Raw genomic sequence first — 27,006 nt, 5'->3', positions numbered from 1 at the left:
CTGAATATGTCTGAAGCTACTCTATTTGAACAGGGATTATTAGCATTAACTATCTATGCACTTACATACAGCACAAACATGACGAATGAGCCAAGTTGGGGAGTATTACTGGAACTCAATGTGTTTGCTGATTTGTTCAGAGATATCTTGAATTGTAATTGGTTGTACCTGAGACATCAACACTCAGCAGTGACTCTATTTGAATGATTGTTCCAACAGCTGTGCATTTTTATTTCTTTCTTGCTTTCCAGCTTCTAGGAACTCAATTATAAACACAACATGGGAAACGATGGTGGATCTATACCTCGACGCATTGAGCTCGTCAAAGAGAAACAAAGACAAGTTCTTCTCAATCCTGATTTGGAAAGAATCGCTGCTTGGTTTTATTGTGCCTTATCAAAGGTAAGAATATAAAGTTTGTAAGATCTGGTCTCTCATATGCAAAAGAACAGTTTTAAACTCTTGTTCATGTTCTGATAGGTAGTACTCGAGACCCCTATTGTTTCAGATGGTTTAGGGAAATTATATAACCAAGATGCCATAATAGAATATTTGATAGACAAAAGTGTATATGGTGATGCGGACAAGATCTGTTCGCACATCACATCACAAAAGGATGTCAAGCTGTTAAACTTGACAGTGAACCCAGCCTACAGCGAAAAGAAAATAAACCAAGAGTCAGCAACTGTAGGAAGTTTGGATAAGGATGTGAAAAGTAAATTTATTTGTCCTATTTCAATGAAAGAAATGAACGGAAAGCATCGATTTGTTTATCTGGATACATGTGGATGCGTTTTTGCTGAACAGGCACTGAAAGAGATTCCAAGCAAAGAATGCGTCACTTGTGGAAAACCTTTTGAAAGTGAGAACGTTATTGTGATCAATCCACCTAAAGAAGAGCAAGAGAAAATGAGAAAAATTATGGAAGAAAAAAAGGCAAAAGCGAAAGCCGAAAAGAAAGCAGCAAAGAAGAATGGGGAAAGTAGCAAGAAGCGTAAACGACAACATGATACTGATGATAAGGCTACAGCAGCAGCAGCAGGTCTGCTTTCATCAAAGAAGATAGCTAAACCTACTATTCAGTCCTCAGCAGCAACAGCAGTTTTGGATAAGGTGGCACAAGATTTAGCAGCAAAGAAGAAGAGCACCATTTTGTCGAGTGCGGTGAAGAGTATTTATGGCAGTGGAAAGGACAAGAAGGAACCAGCCGGGAATTACCTTACAAAGGGAACATTTACTCGTTATTAATCAAGGCATTGCGCCTTTTGTAAATAATTTTTATTCATCATACTATATGTAATCGTTTCATTGAAAATAAAGACTGACAGACGATTTAATCTACTATAATCACTCTTTCGTATAACCCTTTGGATTACCTGTTCATTATGATCATTTAGTTGAAGCTTATACGATTAAATCAATAAATTTCAAAAAATATTACGTTTCAAATTCTTGACATCAGATAGCTTTTTATAAGACTGTGGGCTGCATACGTCAATGAAAGACCTCCACAAAGGTAATCAGGTGGCAGGCAGCACCGCTTAATAAGAAACGCTTCCACAGGATGGTTACCTTTGTACCTATACCTTAGGTAAGTAAGCAATAAAGTCACTTTTTGGAAATACTCATGTATCATATATTTTCATAGCTGCCTTGTCTGATAGGCAACTCTTCCTATATACGTCGATGACGGTACTGATCTAAATGAAGGGCAATAATTGACGCATCATACAATGCTGATCGTAAATAAATATACTTTTATACCAGACAAACAAGAAGCAGTAAGCGTACGACATACATTACTGCTCTATGACGACTTTTTAAATGCTAAATGATTGCCTCAACGTAAAAATTGTATATAACCAAAACCACCTGTTCTTTACTGCGAAAATCAGAAGAGATACACACATATCGAATCAATATGGGTTGACGTTGTTTTTCTGTACAAACATTATTTATTCGTTAACGTTAAATAACACACGTGATCACGGAGTTCTCCTTTATTAGAACAGGGCATGAAGGAATAAGCGACCATTCTCCAATACGGATATGGATGCAGTTCCCTTGAATATGTATAAAAAAAGACGTATACCCGCGCATCCTTTACTATTCTGAAACGCCCACTAATTACAATTAGATGTATACAAAAAAAAAAAAAAAAAAAAAAAAAAAAAAGACGCTAAAAAATATAAGGTTCAGTAGTAGGTACTATAAATTACATAGTAGTGTACCTATTAAAAAGCTATATTTTATGTTTGTATACGTGGGAGCGAGTGGTCAGCATTTATATGATAGTAGCGTGTATAAAAAATATGATAGGTATAGATAGTCTATTAAAAAAGGAGCCTTTAATTTTTGAGCGCTTTACTCGATCAATATTTTAAACCACTCGTTGTTGATCTCGAAAAGGTTGTTGTACAAGAAAAAAAATGTTAGCTGTATGTATTCCACCAATAACCATACGGTTTAGGGGTTGAAATTCTGTTCTGATCGCTTTTTCTTGATTTCGAACCATACCATAAACATATAACAGCAACATTGTTCAAGAGATAAGATAACCGTATGTATTAACATCAGATTATGCGAGCTCAATTTAGAAGCATTCGACAGTCAATATGATAAGCTATGATTTTGTCTTTGTTCAGTATGTTGTTTATTATTACAGTGTTATAATTCTACGCTAGTGGGAAATAATGTTTAAAGAACAAATGTAGCAGTGGTAGGATATAATGTTATGATGAGGTAAAGAATAAATAAATTTGTGGAGTTTTTTGTTGGTCAAAAATGATGTACTTGATGCATTATCAAGAGAAGATATAGTATGAAGGTGATAAAAAGATTTAGAGTTGAAATGAATTAAAAAGGTGGATGCCAAAAATAACAATGTATAGCAAGAATTGCGTATAGTTCATAAAATAGAACTAGTTCATAGAGACATTAGGCCCCCGTGTCAGTAACATCCGTGCCAAAAGCTGGACGATTACTACCACCCATAGGATCGAAGAAGTTACCGACTGTATCAGGTAGAGACGTTGTACGCACAGGATCATTTTGGTATCTGTCTATGGGCGAGACGGGCATCAGATCATTGTTGTTACCAGGAGCACCGTAGTTACGACTAGTAGTTGCGCCAGTGACTTCTTGTTCAACTTGACCACGCTTGAAAAGAGTTTTGATGGAGAGTTGCATTTGTGATAGTTTGTTGTATTATGTTGTAATAAAAGGAGGAGGATGGAAAGGGAAAACAACTCTATTTATACTAAATAAATAAAAAAAAAATCAAGAAAATCTTTGATCTGGCTTAAATAGTTAGCCGGACTATCCTTCTTTTAGTTGGATCATAACCACATATAAAGTTTTGTTTAATGTACGAAAAATGCACACATTTGTAAAAAGTAAAAGATAACAGAAGAACAAACAATAAGCACGGTAGTCAAATTCCATTTCCGACAGAGGAGTGGCCATGGTCACACGAAAATGTCATCTTTCGGGGCTGCATTGTAGAAGAATGCGCAAAAACGTATCATGAATCAAATGTTAAGTCATTACGACTGAAAAGGCCTATATCCTATAAATCCGTACGTAATCTGATAGGTTTATGACTGCCTCATCTTTCTAACGACTGGTAATGTCAACGTGATCAAGATCAAGACGTCAGTTTTGTAGGAAGCACTTCTTTTGCCCACCAGCCGTAGTGTATGGATAAAAAATTAGGCGCTTTCCTACAAGTATGTTTATTTCTCTACCCTCCTCAGAACCAGAATCAATGTCATCAGAAGGGTCTAGAATGAATATTTCGGGTTTACTACCAATATGACATACTCTTAATAATGTTACAAATAGTACGCACAATATGTTTCCATGTAAGTCAGCAGACAATTTAAAAAATTTATTTATTTTGATATCATTGGCAAAAAAGATTTTTCTTTACAATCGAAAGTTTAAATTTGTATTTTGATTTGCGTTTGACATTCAGGATTCTCCTAGTTAGAATTCACGGATTTTTGTCCTGAACAGTCAATCTTATTATTTGCCTCAATCAAGAGTTTCGTGATCACTCATCATGTTTAAATGACTGCAACGAATCCAAAATTTGCAATCTACTTATGAGATTGTGAACGATTCGTTAATGATATATACGATATACTTCTTATGACTTGAAAAAATGCAATCATTTTGAGATGAAAGAATTCATTAATAACCTTGGCCCTTTGTTGTTTGGCCACCGTCTGACAAAAGCTTGCTGCAGTTTCTAGAAATCATCAATAGAACATGATCCAAAAGAGGTAATGACTATTTTGGAAATTGCTTCAAGGTGCTTCGCCTTTCTCACGTCCTACAATGATACAAATGTTCATCATTGATCTTTATATGGATTTGGTAACAATGGAACACTTTTATTGGTCATTTAGATACTTTGTCTCCTGAAAAAGCCCTCTTTCTAAATTTGTATGTTATGTGGTAATTTGGAAATATGACGTTATGGATGTCAACATGTTTGATCTAATTGAATAGAATGATGATGGTAGATTTTTGCTTGGTAATAAGGGGTGTGGGGGATGCCACCATTTTACGTACAATACAAATACATTGAGTGGCTGTTCAACATAGCATGAAGAGGCTGAGTATGTGTTTTAATGATACGTATATTTGCTGTTGAAAAAAATGGTCCATAGGCGCGTATATTTGTCCATATAAAAGAGAAAAAAAGATATTGGTTGAGGGTTGAAGATAAAAGCAAGCGTAGATATTTAAAGCTGTGGAATATTTGATATAACGTAAATGGGATATGGGCCAATTTTAAATGAATACTTGTTGACGACGTTTGGCTTATAAACTCTCGTCTTCTACTTGGCCTTCGTGCTCTCTTTGCCCTATTAACGGCTCAGGGTCTCGTTGATACTCAAACACTAAATGTTTCCAATTCTCTATAATTTGATTACAACGTCCAGCGATATCAAACTTATCGTTCTCGCCATAATCATATGCAGATGTAAGCTTAATCACTTTTCCAATTTTGGTATACTATCATGATCCAAAAGAAGGAAGGGCACGTGAGCAGGGCGAGATGCGCGAATTGAGAGTGCAGTGAATAAAAATGACATACCTTCAAAAGATCAATTGTCATATTCTTTTCGTTTTCAATATCCTTCACAAGTGAGGATATTGCGCCATATTCGGATTCTGGAATATCACCCTATAATAATAATAGAATTGCGTACGTTAATGGATCATTCCCTACAGCCATTCCCAATTGTCTTTCCTTGAGTATCGGTTTTTTACCGGTTTCCTGTTATAAACATATTTCTGGAGTCGATGTCTAAGTTGATATACGCGCAAAAAATCTTTGGTCTTTTTAAATTCTTCTACTTGGTCTGGTGCCAATTCAATGTATCCATTTTCATAGCGTATTCGTTGATAGGCGTTGTTATTGACGTTATTTACTTGAGGTTTCAAATGGTTTTCGGGTATAACATGATTTGCCTCCTTCTCCGGTTTCACGGCAACGATAGGTCCATTATTGGACGTTTCTGGTGCTGATGATGTTGATAAGGACTTACGCTGTATAGATAAAAATGGACAAGCAACCAATCAACATTTGGCGCATTCATGTCTTTCGTTTCTGTCGAGCAAAAACATTAAAAAAGAGCACACACTTACTCTTCTCTTTTTGTCATTGGCATCCTGTGGTGCTTCAGAATCTGCTCTGCGTCGTGTACGCTTCGGTCTTCCTGTAATGGTAGGGGTAGATTTAGCCATATTCTCCTTCCTCTTAGGTTTGCTCTTGTCGTTGGTTTCTTTTCCTTTTTCAATTGAAGCTTTCTCTTCAGCGCTCGGTTTTCCATTTTTATTCTCATCTTGAACGCTTTTCCGGCCCCTTCCACCTCTGGTACTTCTCGCTGTGGTTGGAGTTGATGTTGTATCGATTTCCATGGGTGCCACAGATGCGAGTGACTCAGTAGGTTTCTGACGACCCCTTCCTCTGGATGTACCAGCTTTTGTATCCTTCGTTGGTTCATCCTTCGTGTCCTCGTCCACGTCCTCTTTCTTTTGTTGGTTAACCTTTTCAATCTTAGTCTCTTCAACCTTTTTCTGCTTGCCTTTCTTTGCTTTTCCCTCCTTCACATCCACTGAAGTTTTCTTTGTTGCTGCAATTGCCTGTGAAATTGCTTCCTGTAAGTCTCTTGTTTTGTACTTTTGCGCTTCCAAATCCTTTTTAACTGTATTAGGCTCGAAGGGGCGAATATCCTTAGGATTGAAAAATTGGCTATTGTATGGAAGAAGGAGTTCGGTTAGCAAAATTTTGAATGTTTTCACCCTGTCTTTTGATGCATTGGTCTAGGTGCAACGGCAATAAAGACTGAACCATCTCGTTCCTTTGGCAGTGCAACAATCGTCCTATCAAACGCGGATCTATTCTGCATTCGTGGCTCCCTTCTTGTGTTGTTTAGCATCTCAAACCCAACCAAACACCCACACCCACACACATGATCCTCTTTCAAGTGACAAAAGAAGCAATGGTACACTTACTAATCGTTTGAGCCAAAGAAAAAAATAGTGTAAGTTGTACTTTTTGCTTGCTTTCGTCTGATTTTCATAATATGTTCAGGCAAATCCTTCTCATTTTCAATCTGTAAAGTAAATACGGACAAGATATCAACCACCTCTTTTCTCAAGTGAGCTCTTCGTAACCTTTTTTTGTATTTTTTTGTGCGCCCTTACCCTCCCCGGCCACCATGGAAAGCCTTTCAATTTTGCAAATATAATATCTCCAGGCGAATATAACTTTTCTTTTGCTGCTGTTGGCTTTTTCTTTCCTTTGAGCGTCACTAGGGAAACGAATACAAACATGTTATTCTCGTTGATGCCCTTCGACACGCAATACAGATGAAGACCCCATTGTATCCACATGTCGTTCATCTTTTGGCAAGCGGTTTGAAAAGCGGAATGGAAGAAAATGAAGGAGAAAAAAAAAAAAAAAGGTACAAACATGTACTATGACAAGTTGATACATACTGTTTCTTGGATTGTCGTTGATCGATATCAATTTTATGCTTGTATGTTGGTATGAAAAGACAAAAAGAAATGAAATAATAAAGAAAAAAACCAGTACGAAAATGATAGAGAGATATCGAAACAAAATGCGTTGAAAATTGCTGAATTTTCCCTGTTTATGAGATGAGAATGAAAACTAAACAAAGCGGCCTGAACGTAGAAGCGGGGAAAGGGCCTAAAAAAGGAAAGCTATTTTATATTGCTTTTGATTGAATAACTTGGCGATGAGGGTCCAAAATAATTTTCAGGTGTCGCTTTAATCCTTTGTATTGGTCTTTGCGACTGTCTTTGACATCGTCGTCGAAGAAGCCGTTTGTATCTAATCTAGGCAAATAGAGCTCATAGGCTGGCATATACGTATCCACAAACGTTTTGACCTGTTCATCCGAAAGCCCTTCTACTTTTCGAACCGCCTTCATCGTATGTTCCTGCTCGAGACGCCATTGATAAACCTGCTGAAGATTCTCTGGAGAGAGATGAATGAAAATATCGTAGAACGGGTATATCTCCTTTTCATAAGGTACCAAATTCTCATCGAGTTGATATAGATGCTCAGCTGTCAAGGTAGGTAAGTTGAGTTTATCGAGCAAGTGGGTTTCTCGAATGATCGTGTCAATAGCTGTTTGTGACGCCAACGGTTTGAATCCATTCATCCAGCCTTCAAATAAGATGATGTTGAAGGGCGGTTTAACGACTTTCCAGCCCTTTTTATCTAGTCGGTCACCTTCTCCTTTGAATTTTGATTTGTCATAGATGGGTATACGTACTGCACTATGATCAGTAGGATGTAATAAAGATCGAAAGGTCTCCTTGAGCAAATTCAAATCATGAGACCCTGCTTGTCCTCTATGTTTGTAAAGCGGGTTAGAAGGATATTTGTTTTTTGACAAGTTCACTTGATCTTGATGCGTTAAATAAACATCGTCCAAGGAGAAGTTCACAACATTCAAATGGTAAGGCTCTCTAGAGAGGATTGACTCGAGGGTATTACATAATGTGGTTTTGCCACTGCCTTGACAGCCTGATACACCTATCACCATTGGACGTTGAATAGAATGGATTTTTTTAAAGTTTTCATAATGTTGTAGTATATGAGACACAGCATCTCTTGTTTGCTGTAGTTTCGCGTATCGAGAAGCAGCAGCAGTGGCTGTGGACATGATGCGTCTAATTTTATTTATTTTTTTGGTATTTTTCTGTGTGTGGGTGTGAAAGAGGGAAAAACAAAGAAACCGGCAATGATAAAACAGAAAAATTTAAGAAGACGATACTCAGCATGTGGATGGCCCAATTAAAAAAACCCATCCTTTTTTGTGCATGGCGTTTACTATCAGAGTGAAAAAGGACCTGTCTTTTCGAAAGAGCTTGTGTAGGTCTTTTTTTTACGCTTTCATAATGAAGACTGCTGAAATCAATGGCACTTGTATCTGGTGCAGCTATGGTGATTTAGTACGTGACAAACTGTTATTGAGAATGGAGCATGACTGCATTTTACGTTCCTTTTACATTGGATGACTAAGGCACTGCACAACCCTCTTCGTTTTGAAGCTCACTCTATGTATACTGCAGCAGAATGAAAAACAGAAACAAAAAACAAGTTGAATACGTGATATATCATTGCGTGGAAAGTAATGCATGCATAAATTTGCAACCCTATGGTTGCGGAGTTCGACTTGTTGTTGCCCTTGGTGATATCGGTGAAAGGGTTAAAAGATAGACACGCTTTTTTGTTTTCTCGTTTCTAGGCATCCTCATCGCTCTTATTCTCATTGGCGTCACAGTTACTGTCAGATCATAATGCAATTGCCGCCCATTCTACGACAGCCTGCTGTCCAAATCATTGGTGAAAAATGTTACGTTTCCCTTGTTGAAAACCTGAACCTACTTAACGACACCGAATGCATCAAATACAGTATCAGTAAGGGCCTTGGTCTTGGAATCGTTCTAGGTGGATCCATTGTCAAGATCCCTCAAATTCTTACTATTTTGAAGAACAGATCCGCTGCTGGCTTATCGCTCTCCAGCTACATCATCGAAACACTATCCTACTTTATCACTTTAGCTTACAACATGCGTCAAGGAAACCCCTTTAGTACCTATGGCGAAATGATGTTCATTGTCATTCAAAATATTGTCATTATAAGCTTGATGTTTGTATATTCTAGACAGCACGCGTCATTATTGATAACTCTTCTAGGCCTCGGGGCTGCGTTTTATGTTCTCAATAACCAAAAATTGGTGAGCGCTGTATTGATGAGCAGTCTTTTGGCCCTGACCATTCCTTTGAACTTATCTTCCAAGATACCACAAATCCAAACCAATTTCAAAAACAAATCAACAGGCCAATTGTCTGTCTTTACAGTCGTGAATTATTTTGCAGGTAGCGCGGCGCGTGTATTTACCAATATGACCGAAGTAGGTGATCCTTTGATTATGTTGGGTGGCGTAGGTGCCACCGTCTTGAATGGCATTTTGCTCCTGCAAGTAATCATGTATTGGAACGACAAGAAGAACTTAAGTACAGCAGCTGTAGCCACTACAGCCGCAGCACAAAGAAAGTCTAGAAAGGCTGATTAAAGTCTACATATAAATTCGAATAATAAAAAAAAATAGGCCCTGTATGCAAAGATGGCATTAATAACAATTACGGACTTGATAAGGACTTAAGTTAATAAGAGAGGCCCTTCTGGTTCAAAGTAATTAGAAGTGACAAGGAGCACGGTGCTGAACGAGATTGAATAATGCTTTATTAATGATGGTTTAATAATGGCTGAATCAACAAATCATGCCACGTTGAGTTTTTTTAATTTTTCAACCGTGCAAAAAGGGAATTGCGGATAGCAATAGTCCGGTGTAAGGGATGGAAACTGCTGCCAGTGCAACGTCTTGGCGAAGTTGCGCCCTACGACTTTGGGGGTATTTTGGGTGGATGGAAGGTCATACCGAAACTGCTGCATTTTCGGCTTATATTTAGATATCCTTCATAAAAAATTGGGATAAGTTCATAAACCAAATTCAGACAATTCAACTGATTGTTTTCCGACTACATATTTTCAGAATTCGGACACTTTCAGTAAACTGTCTTAGGCCCACTTCTTTCTGCACGTATCTATCTCTTCAACATGCCTGATCCAACCTTTACAATCTTCAGAACTAACAATTTCTCTGGCACGTGGTTTCATGGCATTATTGCTGTCTCATGGAGTTTTTTTGTTGTTACTTTTTAACCTTAGCCTAGCGCTCATGTATAGGATCAATAACCGATAAATAAGATGCCCGTTATCTTTTTTATGTATATTCAATGAAAAAGATATGGCAAACCCTACAATTATGAAAAATATATATGGTATCTGCTTCTATCTGTTTGCTACAATCGTATATTCTTTAAATGGTTGAGACCACACATTAATACCGAAATACTTTTTCATGTTCTTGCACTCTTCTGAAAGATAACTTATTATTACCCGATTACCACAACGAAAGGCTATGATGCTCTGCCTTACTGACTTCCTTTACTTTTGAGTACTCATCCTATGATTGTCTACAATAATCGTTAACATACTTTCCTCTTGATTGCCATGATAACCAGGCATTCAGTTGTATCCGATGTGAATGATTTGAGATTGAAGGCTATTGCACGTCGCAGGTAATTAAACTCTCCTTTTACAATGCAATATATGCCTTACTTATATATGCACTTTTAAATGTTACTTTAACATCTGCTTGCTTAAGAAGATGAAATCGTTAAGATTGGTGTTGATTCATGTTGTTAAAGTAGGAAAGTTCTGTCACATACTCTGGCAATATGATATAAACGCTTTAAAAATATGATGACTATTGCCACTCTAGCCGGGGCAGGTTATAGAAAACCATCACAATTTACCCCCACAGAATCGCCGTAGCGAAGACGATGCTGTCAATTCCTCGAACCAGGCGGCTTGAAGATACTTAGGCATTTAGGTGTTCATTTTGCAAAACTTCTCTGTACGTTTCTATAGTTTTCATTGACTACTGCTTGAAATCTCCTGCCATACTGAAACAGAGTGATTATTCTGTGCTTTAACACAGTATATTTACCTTGTTTGAGTAAAAGTAGGTCGCACGTTTGGCATTGAGCATTTATAGTACCAAAATTATTATAATATTAGTCTAAATTCAAAATGGAAAAAATTGTCTCAATTTATTAACCATTTTGTGCGAAAATTAAGCGAAAAAGGGACTGTATTTGTTGTCAATTTTCAATTTAAAAAAAAAACCTTTTTTCAGTTACCGTTCCTTTCATATTAATACTCGCTGTTGATTGGCTAAAATCTTTTTATCAATGTTTTTTTTTTAAAATCCATTTCCCAAGCCTTCAATGTATAGATTTAAACATCGCATTTGCTATCAGATTCAGAACGGAAGAAATCAACCAAATAGAAAAGGGGCTGTTTTTTTTATTTTTTTTTTATTTCCTTTTTTCTCTCTGTTTTCTAAACTATTTTTGAACACCCACCACCCCCGTTCCCCTTAAAACCAAGCCTCCACAGACAAGCAAAGCGAACAAAGAATTTGGCTTTTCATCATCCTTTTTCTCTAAGCAGTTAGAAAGAACACGACCCTCTTTTTGCCGCCTTTTTCAACAGCAGTTATCGCAACAGGCAGTAGTCATACACGAAAGTAGAGACAGCTATCTTCAAACGAACTCTTCCCCAACAATCAAACAAACCATTATAATGTCCAACAGTAGTAGTAGGAGTCGACTAAGTTCACCGTCTGAATGGGTTGCACCTTTAACGCCCATTATCTCTTTGGCATTATTGCCCTTGGGTCCATTATTGTTCCCTCGATTCTACGTTCTATTTTTATTTATCTATTTCTCTGTGTTTTTGTATCAGCAAGTCAATCATGTATGCAAATTCTATGTGACCTCTAGTCGAATGCGAGCTGTTATTGACAAATGGAACCGAACTAAACAAAACGATGATGTTGAAAGCTTCAACAAAACCTCCAATCACAATGATATTGAATTGGAAGAAGAACAAAAATTGTCTATGGTTTCTTATTCACAACAGCAACCCTACCAATATATACATACATTTGTCATCCCCAATTATTGCGAACCAGAAGGCTTGTTGAAAGATACCATTGGTAGATTAGCCGTTCATAGGTAATATTAATAAGAAAAAGATAAAAGGCTTGAGCCAGCTTGCAGCGCTTGTACGTATATCGTCTAACATGCACTTTACACCGATATCAACATTAGACATGCCAACACAAACTATGTCATTATTTTAGCAATGGAAGCATCTGAGTCAGGATGGGAGGAGAAAGGCCATAGAATCAAAGAATACTTTAAAGATCAGTTTTTAGGATTTTACATCACCGGTCACCCTGTCAATATTCCAGGCGAATATCGCGGCAAAGGCTCCAATGTCAATTACGCTGTCCGCCAAGCCTGTCAACACCAAATGATTAAAGTTGACAACTACGATCCGCGCAAAATCATCCTCACCATCATGGATTCTGATGCAGGTCTACCCGAACTGTATATTTTGGAGGTCGAAAATGCACTCGCTAGCCGTACAGAAGATCCTTACTATACCATTTGTGCACCGCCTATATTTTTCTCTCGTAACTGTTATCAAGTACCTGCCGCTGTTCGTATGACAGATATCACGTGGGCTGCTCTTGTCATGTCCAATCTTAGCAATTCCGATGGCCTTTGCGTTCCTTGCTCAAACTATAGTCTATCCTATCTCTTGGCTGAGCGCGTTGGTTTCTGGGATATAGGAGCTGATGCTATTGGTGAAGATATGCATATGTGGCTGAAATGTTTCTTCAAAACAGACGGTATGGCAAGAACAGCATCTATCTATGTACCCATCAATCTTACCAATGTGCAATGCGAAGGTTATTTCCGTAATATTTATGCTCGATATCAACAAGCAAAACGTCATTTCCAAGGTGTGGCCGATCTAGGTTATACCATCAGCCATACATTGTCCAGCTTGAACCACAGTCGTAGAAGAGAGAAACTGAACCGTATGAACCTTCTTGGTAAAAGTCTGAATAGCCCCAATAACAGCCCTAGCAGCAGCAGCAGTACCAGCAATATCTTTATGGATTGCCCACCTTATTCCAATTCAACAGGGTTCTTTGATAAATTAGCAGCCTGTTCGGTCATTTGTGAAGCACACATCATCCCTGCCTCCTCGGGCTGGTTGATGTTTGCCGCTGTACCCTTGATGCAGATTATCTTGTTTCCACCTTTCTCATGGATGGCCATCGTATCGCCTGCCAATAACCCTTTGCTCACCTCAGATTTCTTTTACAAGTTGTGGACTGTAGTCAAGATAATTACTATCTTTTTGCCTTTCCCTCTATTTGGTACATTGGCCATTTACGAACACTTGCATAGGTATATTGATCGCGAATTTTATCATAAGCCGAAATCAGAGTCACGTACCTGGAAGAATTTTTTGGATTACGCTTCTTTACCCATTGCTGCTTGGTTGTTTCTGACGCTTCCTTCGACTATTGCTTGCGTTAAACGATTGTTGCCGGGTGAAGATGCTTATGTTGTTGCTGCCAAAACTTTCAATGGTGAAGCCAATGTAACAGCAGGTCAAAGTAATAGAACTCATCACCAGCACCAGCAACAACAGCAAGCTGAATTGTATCCTATGGTTGGAGGAAAGGAAAGACTGTCGTAAAAGAGAGTAACTAGAGTCCATCTTTTTTTTTGTTCTTTTTCTCTTTCTTTGTACATTAATCTTCATTATACAAACAATTTTATCTTACTCTCATGTTTCTGCTACACTTTATATTACATAATCTTCTTAGTACATACTTCTCTCTACTGCTAGTCATAAGAATCACGTAATTTACATTCCCTCACGCTCAAGAATTCGCGTTATACAAATTAGATTCAAATTTCCTTTTTGTTCATATTGCTTTCTTTTTTTTTTCGCTTGCACTTTTCTTTCTTTTTGTCATTAAAGCACTTGATATATTACATTCAATATTTTTTTTTTTTTTCACTAGCACATGCTACCTTATTGACTTATCACTGTGTAATTGTGAATCAAGCTCTGTTTGGGTTCTTGGCACGTGCAATTATCTGTAATCAAGATAATTCAAAGCTCCAGTCATAGCCCTGTCTATAAAGATGACTTGTTTATTCTGGTATTTCAATACAATAAATAAGGGACCTTTCATTAGAAAGGGACTAGCGAAGGTAACGATACTTGATACTCGTCATGATCTTTTTCTAAATACTTATTTAGCTTTATATTGAAAAACACTCCAGAAGTATATAGGCCGAATAAAGACTTGATGTGCACATGCCAAGTATTATAGTGGTCACTGTAGCTCGTGTCATTGTTGTTGTCTTCAAGTGTTTCAGCAAGTCTACATTCATAAACCTGACCATACCAACTGAACTCTTGAAAAAGTTCATAGCTATCGTCTTCTTTAGGCACCTTACTGACGAGGAAATGAAGATCTATCTTACTGTCATCCGTATACCTTTTTGTCATGCTTGAGGTGTATTCTTTTTTGAAGCCGTTAGGTGCCGCTGTCAACTTCATTTTTTCCCGAGTATACTTGTGAACTTGGGATTCTTCGCTTGCATTTACTATTTTATGCTTGGGCACTATTTGCTCTTCCTCTCCTTCTTGACAAGGGCCATAATCGTCAAATCCGTCATCCGAGTCATAGTCGGAAGACACATAATCAATGTCAGAATCATGGATTTTCATACCAAACAACGCTATCTCACAACTATTCTTATCGTGTTGTTTCCGTGACTCACTATATTCCTTCTTAACGACTTGCTTCCCTACCAGAGCATATCCTGTACTCCTGAAAGTGTCGTCATTCTCCACTACCGCCGTGACGTAAGAATCGATGTAATACCTTAGCTGCGCTATCAAGAAGGAGATTTGCTTTGGCGGAACGTCTTCAAATGAAGGTTCGCAAATTAACTTATCCATCTCAACAGCGGGTCTTTTTAGCATTCTTTGTACAAATTTTCTCGAAGAAAATAGCTGTTGGAGCTGTTGTTTATCCTCTGTAGACACTGATTTTTCATATGGTGTATAATAATGAAGGAGATATTTCACTAGCTTAATGATAGGTTCATCATTCATCGTTCCTTTCACTGTCGTTGATGTGAAAGGATCTACCTCATGGATACGTTTGTCGGACTGTGCTGCTGTAGAGTCCTGTATTTCTTTCATTTTAATCTCCTTTCCAGCTGTTTGCTCTTCCGTTTGCATTTTTACGGTTAAAGGTGGCGACATTGTCAATTCAGTCGGTTGCTGTGGCAGGGTATCAGGTGTATCAGCCATAGTATCTAATGATGGTGTTGCTGTCGGGGTAGCATCAGCGGGCGTCATGTGAGCCATTCCAGATAGCTGCTGTTCAAAATCATCCTGTGTTATCTCCTCAAAAATCCCTATGACTTGATCTTGCTGTGGCCGACTATCTTCTTCCTCATGAAGCTGTTCTTGCTGTGCTGTTAATAGTGTCTGTTGTATATCCAAAAATTCACCACCTCGCTTTTCGGCTGAACTTCCATGTTTCGTATTTTTCATTCGGTATTCCATACAAAGCTTATCCAAAGGCCTGGCTAGAATATTGGATGGATCACATAAGTTAGCCAGTTGGGTATTATAAGAGGGTAAGTGAGGTGCTGTCAATTTAGCCGCCCTCTGAAATTCTTTCAATATGGCTCTTGATCCTACTTCCGTACAGGTCCTAGCCAAATTCTTTTTCCTTAGGAAAGGATCTTGTATCACAAAATGATGCTTTCGAAATATACGATCATCTTCACTGGCGCCGACAAGTCCACCGTTGGCTTGTATAATAGATACGACATAGTTACGAGGATCTGAGTAATAATGGAAGAATTTATGGAGAAGTTCTGCTATGGAGTCTCTGTTTGAACCGTACCATAGCGTGGCAATTCTGTTTTCGCCGATAGGGGAGTTAGGCTCGTCGTAACTTGGCGTATTTTGAATGCGCACGCAGTCATGGTATCGCAGGTCGCAAAGTTGATTGTCCTGCCAAATAGTGTTGCCATAGAAAGAGCGTGCATTGCGCTTGGATTTACATTGTGAGGAGGAACATTGAAGACTGTTAAGGTCTTGTAAGCAAGGCAAAACAGGATTTTCTAAACCTACGATCAAGAAGTGAATCAGCATGATGACATAAGCATAACTACTTAGTGTGCCACCAACAGCTTTAGAGGATGAGAGAATGTTTAGAAAGCACTGTACGAATAGCTTCTTGCAATGACAATTTTCATATGGTGACAAAGTAACCTACAGCTATTTAAATTCTTTTGCTTCACAAAATACTTAATCACCATCAATAGAGGTCGAACACGTTTATCCATATCGATATATTGCCCAATTAATTTTGTGTTTTCTAAACCGAGCACATTATGCGTATTGATATCACACCTGATGCCTGTTACTGGATCAACAAACTTACAAATAGGTACCTTAGCGTTTACAATGGCTTCGACATCTTGCATTCCCATAGCGCGAAACAATGTGGCTATATAATTCATATTGTATACAGATCTTGGTCCATAAAGACTCTTGTACTTATTTTGGCACTGGTCATATTCAAATTGGTCGTCTGGTATACGAATACAAAGATCAAGATCTGCATCTTTTAGGCACAATTGATTAGCAGTGGAACTAACATACAAAATAAAGTAAACAGTATTTTGAGTTCTTCTTTTTATTGAATGTGCGTTCATATACATTAGAAAAATCTTACCCAAATAACATTACTTGATAATTTCTGCCGCGAAAAGCATTATTGATCATTTTCTGAATCCTTAATATTAAAGACTTTGAGTTTGCCCAAAACTGCTGTGTCATCTTTTTAGTATGATACAATTGAATAATTTGGTCGTTCAAAGACACTGTTGATTTTTGAGTCGCTTGCTGTTGCCGGTGATTCTCCAATTTTGCTAGCTCCTTTTTCTCCTGTTCCGTTGCTATCTGATCTGCCACTTGTTGTTCACTGTGTCGCTCCAAGCGTTCTTGTTGTAAACGCACCTTTTTCTCTGCTTTCTTGTCTTTGATACGCTGTCCTGTGTATTTCCCAAGAGCTTTTCGATGAACAAGTACAAATAGCAACGTATCGTGTGAGCATAAGCGGTTGAGAGGAGAAAATATACCATACTCTTGACGACGATCGCGTTCGTAACGTTCATAATCCATCACTTCAAAAATCCAATCACGCCAGTTCTGAATGAGACCAGCACGTACAATTTGTTTGGCATCTTTTTTCAAAAAACTTTCAAGGCTTGCATAAGTGGCATTGACTAAAGCGAGAAAAGTAGGGCAACTTGATTCGAAATGCTCTTCAAGATCACGTATAGTGACAACGCGTGATGCTGAATTGTTTGTGGCAATGGAATTCTCAAGTGCATATATACCGCAATTTTCGAGAAATAGAACTTTCGCTACTTCGTTCATGAAAGACCTTAAATGCTGAGGCTGTCGAATGGGGTTTTCTCAGCTGTTCTGTGTTCTATGATGAGAAAGAAAAGAAAGAGGAGCAGTTTGGTAGACAAAAGAAGAAACTAGGATTATTTCACTGTTCCTGTCTGATCCTCGTTTTTGCCCCTCCAATAATAAGAAATAAAAGAGATGAAGAAGTTATAAGCTACAGTAGGGTAAGAAATGGGCACAATATAAAGGCTACATCACGGGTAACGCACTTCTAACGCTTAAACTAAGTTATTGAAGGGCTTACTATTTCTGTTTGACCCGAAGTCAACCAAACTTGTTGTGGGATACATAGTAATTTTCATAATGCTTTCTATGTGATCGCTATTTTAAAATACTAGCATCATGTTAGAGTGGATGAATGATTTTAAATGGTATACTTTCGTTCGGACCAGTCAACGACAAAAATCTAAAAATTATTATATGTCGACCAAAAGCACCATAAGGGTTAGAAAGGAGCTAACCTAGCAATAAGTGAAAAAAAATTAGCATGAATAACCCTCTCAAGTGTTCGAAAATACAAAGAGTCTCTTAATTTGGCTTATTTGGGCGTGCCATATGAAAAACAAAGCAGACATATTAGTCCCTTGAGAAATTGGTTATGTAACGTTCAATTTCAATTAAACATTATACAGCCTTCGGCGAAACTTATCAGTCTTCATGCCCGGATATTTCTAATGTACTTCGTAAGCATCAATAATACAATCTACCATTTTTCTTACTGTTTGTGCTGTGTTCGGGATCATGATTACCCTTTATACTTACTTTCGTTTTGCGACCTTCTGTAATGATTCTACCGACGTTTGTTCTCCGGTATTAGGTAACTAGCTTTGATACACTAGCGTGTAATGGTGTTATGTTCTATTTATTCTTCTTCATTCCATACGACGAGGCTTGTTTTTCTCATTGATGTGAACTAGTGCTAAAGTGAGGAAGCCCTCAGTGTTGATAACAGCTTCGAAAAACAAAACAAAAAGGAAGAAAAGAGAGGAGCGTGCTCTCAAATACTAAAGCGTGTTATAAACCCTCTATAAAAACCAAAAAGTTCAATATTTTCATCGCCACAAACTGCTCGCATTATTTGTATTTATTTTTCCGTGCTTTATTCAATTTGATATATCATAATCATATCTAAGAAATCTCTTGGTCCGCCATATTTTTCAGTTCGTATATGCTCACTTTTTATTGTTCATTTCTTCATGTTGAGACCATCGTAGTATATTCTACAGCAATTCCGTGTTCTTGGGGTTTTTGATCTAACTACTACTTTTTGTAGATTTTTCTGGAAAATTGGATTCAGGTCCAACTTTTTCTGTGACGTTGACGATCCTGTCAGACTATAAATTGTGTGCTGAAATTTTGACGTTAAGGAGTTTCTTTGTGTTTCTACTCATTTAACTCCTTCTTATCCTTTTCGACACAAATCACTCGTAACCGATTAGCAACGATGTCTAACCCTAGAGTGTAAATTTAAAATTAGTCTTTTATGATAATTGTCAATGGATTAACGCGGTTTGATTGCGGTTATTATGTAATTATATAGTTTCTTTGATGTCTCTATCGGCGGTAAGCCTGAGGGTCGTATTGTCTTTGAACTGGTAAGTTGGATTGTCAGTTATCAACAAATACAATTACTCATTCTATAATGTTTATGACAATAGTTCCGAGATATTGTTCCCAAGACTGCCGAAAACTTCCGTGCCCTTTGTACAGGTAAGGCAACTTATTTGCATGTTAGTTCTTGTGAGTATAGGGACGAATGTTAACAGTATTATTACATTTACGTTTTCATGGAAATTAGGCGAAAAAGGTGAAGGCAAGAGTGGCAAGCCTTTGTCGTATAAGGGCTGTACTTTCCATCGTATTATCAAGGTAGGGTTCTGGAATGTGAGGGATACAGTAGTAGAACTATAGAACTAACACCTTTTGAAATAGAACTTCATGGTTCAAGGCGGTGATTTTACTGCAGGCAATGGTACAGGTGGTGAATCCATTTATGGTGAAAAGTTCGAGGATGAAAATTTTGAATTAAAGCACGATAAGCCATTCTTATTGTCAATGGCTAACGCTGGTCCCAATACCAACGGATCTCAATTTTTCATCACCACCGTTCCTACACCTCACTTGGACAACAAGCACGTTGTTTTCGGTAAGGTGTTAAAGGGTAAGGGTGTTGTTCGTACTCTTGAGTTCCTAGAAACCCAGCAAGACAAGCCTTTGCAAGAGGCTGTCATCACCAACTGTGGTGAGTTAGCGGAAGGTGAAGATGATGGCATACCTGTTGCTGAAGACGGTGATAACTATGAAGAATTTGCTGACGACCACGAAGGCCCTAAGGAACTACCCGACCTTGTCCGAATCGCTTCTCAACTCAAGGATATCGGCAACAATTATTTTAAAAAGGGCGCTTATGAGCAAGCTTCTAGAAAATACCTCAAGGCTATTCGTTATCTGAATTTCAAGCCTGCCTTCGATGAAGAAGATCCCGAAGACCTTCGTGTCCAATATGCTTCTATCAAGCTTTCTTCCTATCTTAACCGTGCTATGTGTGATCTCAAGCTAAATGACAATGCTGACTGTATTAACCTTACTTCGTTGGTGTTAGAATACGATGCCAAATATGTGAAGGATACGGATCGTACCAAGGCCTATTTCCGTCGTGGTTTGGCCAAGCTTCATTCTAAAGATTTAGAAGGCGCTGTTGAAGATCTCACCAAAGCTCAAGAATTCAACTCTGCTGATGCAGCCATCAAGAAAGAGTTAGCCAATGCTAAGGCGAAGTTGGCAGCGAAGAGACAAAAGGAAAAGAATGCATTCGCCAAAATGTTTGCTTAAAATTGTGCACAACAATCATCCAATTTTGTCAAAACGTTTACTGATATTGTACCACTCCTATATTTTGATTTCTATACATACATTGACCATAAGTAACCTTTCAAGTTCGTAGTCGTGTTTTCACACTGCAATCCATCCATCATTTACTCATCATCATACAAAATAAACCATTGCTTATTTATTTGATCCAGAAGCATTTATTTAACAAGATCATCCATTGTCTTCAATTAGGATAACTTTTTTTTTCGTATCAAAAGAAGCTATAGTTCTTTGACATTTCTTTGCCCTTCAGACATCAGCTGGTAGACGGTTATAATTTGCTGTTCAAAAATTCTTGCCATTGATTAAGCTCCCATCCTGAAGAAATGCTATCGTCGCGAATACCATTATATAAAACAGTAGGACTAGCATGAACACCATTTTGACGGCCAATACGAACGCACAATTTCAAGTCAGCTGTGACCTTATTGCCGCTATTTTTTGGCTCACCGGTGCCATTAGAAAGATATTCCAGCACTTTCTCTCCGGAAACGCCCACTTTTTCTGCGAGATTAGCTAAACTCTGAATGACTTGTCTGCGAGTCTTGCTTTCTACGGCCTCATCAAAGTAGCTGCATTATATATACGAGAATGGAATGAACGAAAGTAGTTAATATAAGGTCTACTTCAACTCAAAGCATTCTAAAATAACCCATTGTTCCCTTACTCTTTCTGGACGGCAAATAAAGCATCAGAGAAATCAAAAAATTTTCTACTATCGATCTTTTCAACAGCGAGAGCGGCTTCATGAACAGTAGTAGAGGAAGCATGCCATGGTTGCACTTGTTGGCGAAAGATAAGTTGAAATTTATCAGAATGATTTTGCTCGATATAGGGCCAAACGTCCTAATCAAAAGCGTTAGTAGCTTCAAACGGGGAAAATAAAGGAATCTCATTTCTTTAATATAGATTCACCTCACGAATTTTTTTGTACATCTTGGCTGAAAATGGGCACTGTAACAGATAATCCAAGTGATTTAACAGTTCATAATTTTGTTCGATATATCAAATGTGTAATGGTGGTTTGATACTCACAACATAGTCTAAATAGACTTCAATTGTATGAGGGGCAAGAGCAGAGCCCATACGATGTCCAATGAATTGAGGTGCCAAAGCCATAACGCTTAAATTTGCGGTATAATTCTAAAACAAATAGAAAGTCAAAAACAAAGAAGCAAAGCTTTGACCAACGTTCACTTACAAAAAAAAGGATAAGGTACAAGAGATATTATTTCGGCGATGGAAATTCAACGTCATTGTTCTCCTGTCATTCAAAGGTTGAGCGATATGATGCAGAAAATGCTCTTTTTTTCAAAATCTGATCAAAGTACAGGTAAATTTTTTTGGCAAAGGCTGAGTTTAAATGTAAGGGAAAGGAAAATAAAAAAAAAATCGCCACGGCATACCGAATAGTGCGTGTAGCCCTTTTTATGTTTTCGTAAATCTAGCGTAAAAAACAATAAGCCTCTTCATTGGTGCAACTTCAACCGATGTTATGGAGTTATATAGCACACTTTTCATAGAAGTCTCAGATAGTCAACCGGAATTGCTGATTTTATGGTTAGGTTTCAGTGACAGTTTGATCTGTCAATTGCTTAAAAAATACGCAATGTTTTAAAGGAAGGAATTTTTCAGTTATTTTAGTCGTTTCTCTTTATCGCTTCTATTAGAACATCTTTGTTTCTAGAAGACTATATAGGCTATATCAACATGTCGCAACATCCATATTACCCTTATTCTCAAGAAGGTTGTCAAATGCAGCAAGGTTCTTTCCCTTCATGGCACAACCGACGTTATTTACCAGCTGTTGACGTGGTATTGGAAGGCGGAGGAAGGAAAAAGGGAAGTTTCAACGCTCTTCAACAATTTGTGAATGAACGACAGAGACAAGAAGATGACCAAAAACGTCGCTTGTCCGGACAAGAGCATGCCCGACAGCAAAAGCAACAAAATAACTGCATCGATAACAACAGTGGTACTAACAAAGATGGTAAAATACCACTAGTTAACGACGATACTAGTAGAAAAATTGGCTCTCTGGTGAAAGATACTACCTCAGGACCCGCAAGATTTGCTCACGCAACAGCAGCAGAAAATACAGCGGAAAGTGAAAGCGACAATTATACCCAAACGCGTCCATCCGCTGATCTTGCTGCTAACCGTACCGAAGTCGCGGATGATGATAATTTCCTAAAAGTCAGTCATTAAGAAAGAAGATGAAGATTACACCACCGCCTTTTGGATAAGGCTTTCAATAGCATTTTTTAAAAGCGTTCTATTATGGAAAGATGAAGCAGTTATCACGCTTATTCACTACTACATAAATTTGTTAAACTTTATTTTTGTACCTTTGATCTTTAAGCCTGCAAATGATTGCTTAGCAGCTGCGGTTTATTAAAGCGGCTCTATAACTTTCAAGATTTATTTAATGCAATAAAGGAAGTACCAAACAGCAAGCTGCACGGATCAGTTTGCACGATCTCTTTCTTTTAGACTAAATTATTTACATAAAAGAAAAAAAAATAAAAGCTTGAAGCATTCGTAGTTCTTTGACAGCGGGATTCTCGACAAAAATACAGATCATGTCAAGCAATGTGCATCTTCCTAGAAATGTTCCTCCTCCAATCACCACTCCACCTCCTGCGCCCCCCTCTTTACTACCGCTGCAGGATGCCATTGCCAAACCACCTGTCGCGGACAAAAATACGTTAACCGACCATCCAATACCACATATCTCAAAGCTCAACGACGCACAAGCTGACCCGATAAAGGCTACTGCTGCTGTAATCACTACCAGTACTACTGACAATGAAACCACCAATGATAGAGCTCTCAATACGGAGGAACATTCAGCTCATTTGAATAAATATCTAAAAGAAGTACGCAGACATCGACCAGGTCTCTTACATCCACCTACATTAGCAGATTTTCAAGTGAAGAGTGACGATAATACTGTGAAGTCAACGAAATGGCTGGATTTCATAGAAGCCGTAAGGACATAAGTCACTGTAGTTGATCAATATAAAACCAGCTTTCAAAGAAAGAAAAAGAAAAGCTGAGGCGAATTGATTTTACTTGTAGTGGATACTCTATGTTATAAGTTCTGCCGCTTATGATGAGCTTGATCGACCACTTGAGCCTTTTTCACTAAACACAATAAAGCATGATGTGGACCGATTATATCCCATAATTGCTCCACTCATTGGACCAGCACGAAAAGTAAAGTATGTGTATCGTTGGGAAAACAAAGCTTTGACAGGAGCTTTAGCTAGTGTAAGTATTACAAAACACATAAACCTAATTTTGTCTCAATTTTAATAAACTCAGTTAATAAGTTATTTAACTACATATCTAGTTCTATCTGATCCTTTGGTACTATGACCTTGTTTTGGCATTTGCAACGTGTTGGTTAGCAGCAGCTATTATTGCATGTAGGCTCAATCTGTTTACTCAGTACGGTGTAGAAGTTTTTGTTTCTCAACCAGAAGTAGAGGGCACTGCTAAATCGTGGAATAGAAAACTCCTAAAGAAAATGAATTCGACACAATCAGCCTCGACTTTCAACATATTTGATCATTTAGATGTTATGGAATGGAAAAGTGATATAACAACAAAATATGGCCCCAAAATACAAATGATGGTAAGTCTCAAGGCTACTGGAAAGAAGGTCAATTAGTAATATGCAGTTATTAAAAGGATCAACTTTTTAACCTGATTAGTTTTCTGACACCGTCGACTATGTCGAAAGATTTAAAAAGTAAAGTCTAATTTACAGTTACTCTCGACAAATACAACATACGATCTAACCTATTATAAATTGTTGTAGCTTACTCACATGGAAAAGACCTGCTAAAACTCGCTTCTTACTTATACTTGTCTTGGCCTCTTCCTTATTTTTAAGCCTTTTCCCTGTACGATTTATAGCAAAATTCACATTCTTCTATATGGGTTTTGAATTTTTTGTCTTACAGGCACTCCGTTCACATTATCCTCGTCATCGCCGACTATTTAACATACTGAACCTGTTATTATGGGATGTGCCTAATGATGCAGAGTATGCTTTGGAAGTTGTGCGATTGTCACAAAGCAGCAAGTATTCTGAGGATAGTGACGAGACAGCTGAGACAATATTGAAGAAATCTCATACCTTAGCATCCTCAGATTCTGGAATAACGTTTGATAACAGCATCAATACTTATTTAGAACCATTATCTGGAAAATTTTCTGCCTCTATGTCCGACCTTACAGATCATTTGACTCGAAGAGCTATGGATATAAAACCAAAAGCAGAGGATAGACCAAGTCTTCATGCTACAGCTACAACAACCGCAACCTCTTTGGCTATGTTGGCTGCTGCTGCTGCTGCAAACAAAGTGAGGAAATCAGTCAATTCACATGCTGAGAAAAAGAAGAAAGAAACTGAAGAAGCAATTGCAAATGATGATGATCCCAATGGTAAATACATAAATGTTGCTTTTTCTAACCATATGTTAACCAACCCTTTTCTCGTAAATGCTTATATCACAGCTTTTGGATGTATCTATAAGGGCACTATACCCGGACGCATCAAGCTGGGAAGAAAAGGCTTCATTTTCAGAACTGCACGTATGGCGGGTGCAAGAGTGTTGGTCGAATGTGCTTATAAAGATATTATCGGTGTGAAGAAGACGAAACAATACAATATGCTAGTTTGGCATGGTAGCGGTATCGATATCTCCATGGCCGATGGTATGGTGCTTAAATTTGAAAATGTATTGCGAAGAGATGAATGCTTCAACCGTCTGGTGATTGCTTCTGGAAAGGAAGGTGGTGAATGGAAGAAAATGTAATAAACTTTCGTCAATAGCGTAATATTCCACAGCAAATTCACTGAATGGTCTTATACCAACATTTCAATACGACGACCATAGTATAACAAACTTTGTATTATTCCTGTCATTTGTATGTATATCATATCTTTATCACAATGTTGATATTTCTTAAAATGTATAAAGTGAGTTAATCCTAAATTAATAAAAAAAGAAAGCTTTAAGTTGATATTTTCTGTGTTGCAGTATACATTGTTATTGAGAAGAGTTCTTACTTGACGTGATTTGAGTGAACGGGTAATAATTTCAGTTGGTGTACTATAAATGCAACAGATATTCTCAATGAGAAAAATCGTATTTCTCTCATTTATCTGGTATATACACTTACATGACATGAACTACAGCACCCCAGCCAGACAAAGCATCTCTGTCTTGTGCGTTCAATAATGCTTGAGAGATGGTCTCAAACAGTTCTTCAGGTCCAAGATCTGGTTCCCAGAGAGATTCACACATACCATATAAGTTTGATCCTGCAGTGCCACTCACAACAAAATCCTTTGCAAAGTTGATACATCCAATCAAATCCATAGAACATATGAATGGCTTATTGTCTTTTCCTAATCCTGCAATCACTGGTTCAACAAAATAAGGTCCAAATCTAAAAATTTGACTTTAAGTGAGTATTGCGACTTTTTTGAAGGATTCAACGTAACGTTGATTATGTGAGTATCATAATTAAAAAAAATTCCAACCTTCTCTCATATAGGGTAGATGACACCATATGCGCGAGTGTTTTTGGTTCCATTTCTCTTTCTTCACGCATCTTGTACATATTTATTTTGAAACGGAAACGATCCGCTCTAAGTACAGGGAAACGAGATCCATGAGTGAATTTTAATGCTTTTGGTTCAAGTGCTGCTTATAAGAAGGTATGAACTGTGGTATTAGATCTTACAATGTTAAAACATCAGTTGCCAAACCAGGTAATCCAACAAACGTCTTTTCAGATGCTTTGAAAATCTTTTGGAATTCAGTTGACACAGTCATGAATTGTTGACCTAGACGTTTATCTGCTGCAATAGCGACACAGTCCTTGCCAACCATGGCTACAACGGAGCCACCATTATATTGCATAATCGACTATTGCAATTAAAAAGAAAATTATTCGTGGTTATTCTTTTCCAGTTCAATATTCTGTTCCTATGCTGCTGAAACGTTTAAAACACGGTAAAGCAAGCCTTACCATTTTGAATTGTTGTTGTGTTTAAGAGTTGTCCTGAAGTTGGATCTTAGAAATTAAACGAAAACAGGCTCAAAGTTGAAGATGAATATCATATATTTCTCCTTCCTAAGCTTTCCTTGGTTTCGACGCGTAACTCGCTGATAAATGTCGGTAATTGAATAGATGACGTGGTTTCGAATGTGAATATCACAGTGTGTTAACGTCCGTTTTAGACGACTTGCAATATTTATTGGGCAACTTTGCATTTTCAATTTTGAACTTATTTACAATTTTTATCCAGATAATTGCGTATAACTTTAGACGGATTGAATCACTAGTTCATAAGACCAGGTTCTTTCTGTAAGTATTTTCGCAGAGTGTTTCTGCTACCTAGTCCAACCTAGGCAATCATCAAGCATGATTATCTCATACGCTTTCTGAATTTGAAGCGATAATTCATCTCCCATCTGCAACGAATTGCGTTGGATATTACTTTTAATCCTTGATCAGCATTCTCAATAAGGTTCAAAAA

General features: G+C 37.8%; 13 protein-coding genes across 13 annotated transcripts; 7 read left to right on the top strand and 6 right to left on the bottom strand.

Moving 5' to 3' along the window:
• Window positions 1–279: 279 nt before the first annotated feature.
• Window positions 280–1,248, top strand: BDF20DRAFT_905859 (Rtf2 RING-finger-domain-containing protein; the record flags this gene model as incomplete). The annotated part of the gene is made up of 3 exons (XM_053083209.1): window positions 280–402; window positions 481–715; window positions 746–1,248. The coding sequence occupies 3 exons, from the start codon at window positions 280–282 to the stop codon at window positions 1,246–1,248; spliced, it is 861 nt and encodes a 286-aa protein (XP_052937624.1).
• A 1,505-nt stretch (window positions 1,249–2,753) lies between these two features.
• BDF20DRAFT_866716 (uncharacterized protein) lies at window positions 2,754–3,407 on the bottom strand. Its single transcript, XM_053080859.1, has one exon. It carries the CDS (start codon window positions 3,187–3,189, stop codon window positions 2,938–2,940), a length of 252 nt encoding a protein of 83 aa, XP_052937623.1. The 5' UTR covers window positions 3,190–3,407; the 3' UTR covers window positions 2,754–2,937.
• A 1,471-nt stretch (window positions 3,408–4,878) lies between these two features.
• On the bottom strand, window positions 4,879–6,783 carry BDF20DRAFT_808901 (uncharacterized protein; the record flags this gene model as incomplete). Its single annotated transcript, XM_053076576.1, has 7 exons — window positions 4,879–5,025; window positions 5,108–5,197; window positions 5,284–5,369; window positions 5,658–5,823; window positions 6,040–6,268; window positions 6,532–6,632; window positions 6,724–6,783. Coding segments are annotated over 7 exons (879 nt in total), but the record flags the coding sequence as incomplete, so codon positions are not given.
• A 590-nt stretch (window positions 6,784–7,373) lies between these two features.
• On the bottom strand, window positions 7,374–8,177 carry BDF20DRAFT_791829 (P-loop containing nucleoside triphosphate hydrolase protein; the record flags this gene model as incomplete). The annotated part of the gene is made up of 1 exon (XM_053076203.1): window positions 7,374–8,177. A coding segment is annotated over one exon (804 nt), but the record flags the coding sequence as incomplete, so codon positions are not given.
• A 609-nt stretch (window positions 8,178–8,786) lies between these two features.
• On the top strand, window positions 8,787–9,717 carry BDF20DRAFT_987297 (uncharacterized protein). Its single transcript, XM_053085236.1, has one exon. It carries the CDS (start codon window positions 8,854–8,856, stop codon window positions 9,631–9,633), a length of 780 nt encoding a protein of 259 aa, XP_052937620.1. The 5' UTR covers window positions 8,787–8,853; the 3' UTR covers window positions 9,634–9,717.
• A 425-nt stretch (window positions 9,718–10,142) lies between these two features.
• BDF20DRAFT_866675 (uncharacterized protein) lies at window positions 10,143–11,021 on the top strand. Its single transcript, XM_053080858.1, has 4 exons — window positions 10,143–10,290; window positions 10,383–10,438; window positions 10,521–10,782; window positions 10,853–11,021. The coding sequence occupies exons 1-3, from the start codon at window positions 10,237–10,239 to the stop codon at window positions 10,576–10,578; spliced, it is 168 nt and encodes a 55-aa protein (XP_052937619.1). The 5' UTR covers window positions 10,143–10,236; the 3' UTR covers window positions 10,579–10,782; window positions 10,853–11,021.
• A 501-nt stretch (window positions 11,022–11,522) lies between these two features.
• BDF20DRAFT_866674 (glycosyl transferase family group 2-domain-containing protein) lies at window positions 11,523–14,068 on the top strand. The gene is made up of 2 exons (XM_053080857.1): window positions 11,523–12,205; window positions 12,302–14,068. Exons 1-2 carry the CDS (start codon window positions 11,772–11,774, stop codon window positions 13,749–13,751), a joined length of 1,884 nt encoding a protein of 627 aa, XP_052937618.1. The 5' UTR covers window positions 11,523–11,771; the 3' UTR covers window positions 13,752–14,068.
• A 187-nt stretch (window positions 14,069–14,255) lies between these two features.
• On the bottom strand, window positions 14,256–17,537 carry BDF20DRAFT_912560 (uncharacterized protein; the record flags this gene model as incomplete). Its single annotated transcript, XM_053083969.1, has 3 exons — window positions 14,256–16,282; window positions 16,369–16,748; window positions 16,831–17,537. 3 exons carry the CDS (start codon window positions 17,535–17,537, stop codon window positions 14,256–14,258), a joined length of 3,114 nt encoding a protein of 1,037 aa, XP_052937617.1.
• A 1,404-nt stretch (window positions 17,538–18,941) lies between these two features.
• BDF20DRAFT_866670 (peptidyl-prolyl cis-trans isomerase D) lies at window positions 18,942–20,580 on the top strand. Its single transcript, XM_053080856.1, has 5 exons — window positions 18,942–19,034; window positions 19,114–19,168; window positions 19,232–19,283; window positions 19,372–19,442; window positions 19,506–20,580. The coding sequence occupies exons 1-5, from the start codon at window positions 19,018–19,020 to the stop codon at window positions 20,403–20,405; spliced, it is 1,095 nt and encodes a 364-aa protein (XP_052937616.1). The 5' UTR covers window positions 18,942–19,017; the 3' UTR covers window positions 20,406–20,580.
• Window positions 20,581–20,715: 135 nt separating this feature from the next.
• Window positions 20,716–21,563, bottom strand: BDF20DRAFT_817669 (thioredoxin-like protein; the record flags this gene model as incomplete). Its single annotated transcript, XM_053077281.1, has 4 exons — window positions 20,716–21,016; window positions 21,112–21,290; window positions 21,360–21,398; window positions 21,480–21,563. 4 exons carry the CDS (start codon window positions 21,561–21,563, stop codon window positions 20,716–20,718), a joined length of 603 nt encoding a protein of 200 aa, XP_052937615.1.
• A 591-nt stretch (window positions 21,564–22,154) lies between these two features.
• BDF20DRAFT_835015 (uncharacterized protein) lies at window positions 22,155–22,652 on the top strand (the record flags this gene model as incomplete). Its single annotated transcript, XM_053078801.1, has 1 exon — window positions 22,155–22,652. One exon carries the CDS (start codon window positions 22,155–22,157, stop codon window positions 22,650–22,652), a length of 498 nt encoding a protein of 165 aa, XP_052937614.1.
• A 256-nt stretch (window positions 22,653–22,908) lies between these two features.
• BDF20DRAFT_866661 (uncharacterized protein) lies at window positions 22,909–25,383 on the top strand. Its single transcript, XM_053080855.1, has 6 exons — window positions 22,909–23,434; window positions 23,526–23,717; window positions 23,800–24,084; window positions 24,164–24,201; window positions 24,271–24,899; window positions 24,972–25,383. Exons 1-6 carry the CDS (start codon window positions 23,027–23,029, stop codon window positions 25,271–25,273), a joined length of 1,854 nt encoding a protein of 617 aa, XP_052937613.1. The 5' UTR covers window positions 22,909–23,026; the 3' UTR covers window positions 25,274–25,383.
• On the bottom strand, window positions 25,384–26,565 carry BDF20DRAFT_866655 (nucleophile aminohydrolase). Its single transcript, XM_053080854.1, has 6 exons — window positions 26,496–26,565; window positions 26,208–26,392; window positions 26,005–26,112; window positions 25,641–25,910; window positions 25,528–25,570; window positions 25,384–25,448 (listed from the first exon to the last, which is right to left on the bottom strand). Exons 1-6 carry the CDS (start codon window positions 26,496–26,498, stop codon window positions 25,443–25,445), a joined length of 615 nt encoding a protein of 204 aa, XP_052937612.1. The 5' UTR covers window positions 26,499–26,565; the 3' UTR covers window positions 25,384–25,442.
• Window positions 26,566–27,006: the final 441 nt, after the last annotated feature.

Source organism: Mycotypha africana (assembly GCF_025528875.1).
Source record: "Mycotypha africana strain NRRL 2978 chromosome Unknown BDF20scaffold_4, whole genome shotgun sequence".
Classification (NCBI taxonomy): Eukaryota; Fungi; Mucoromycota; class Mucoromycetes; order Mucorales; family Mycotyphaceae; genus Mycotypha; species Mycotypha africana.
Note: the sequence above shows the minus strand (reverse complement) of the source record. Positions and strands in the feature narration are given on the sequence as shown.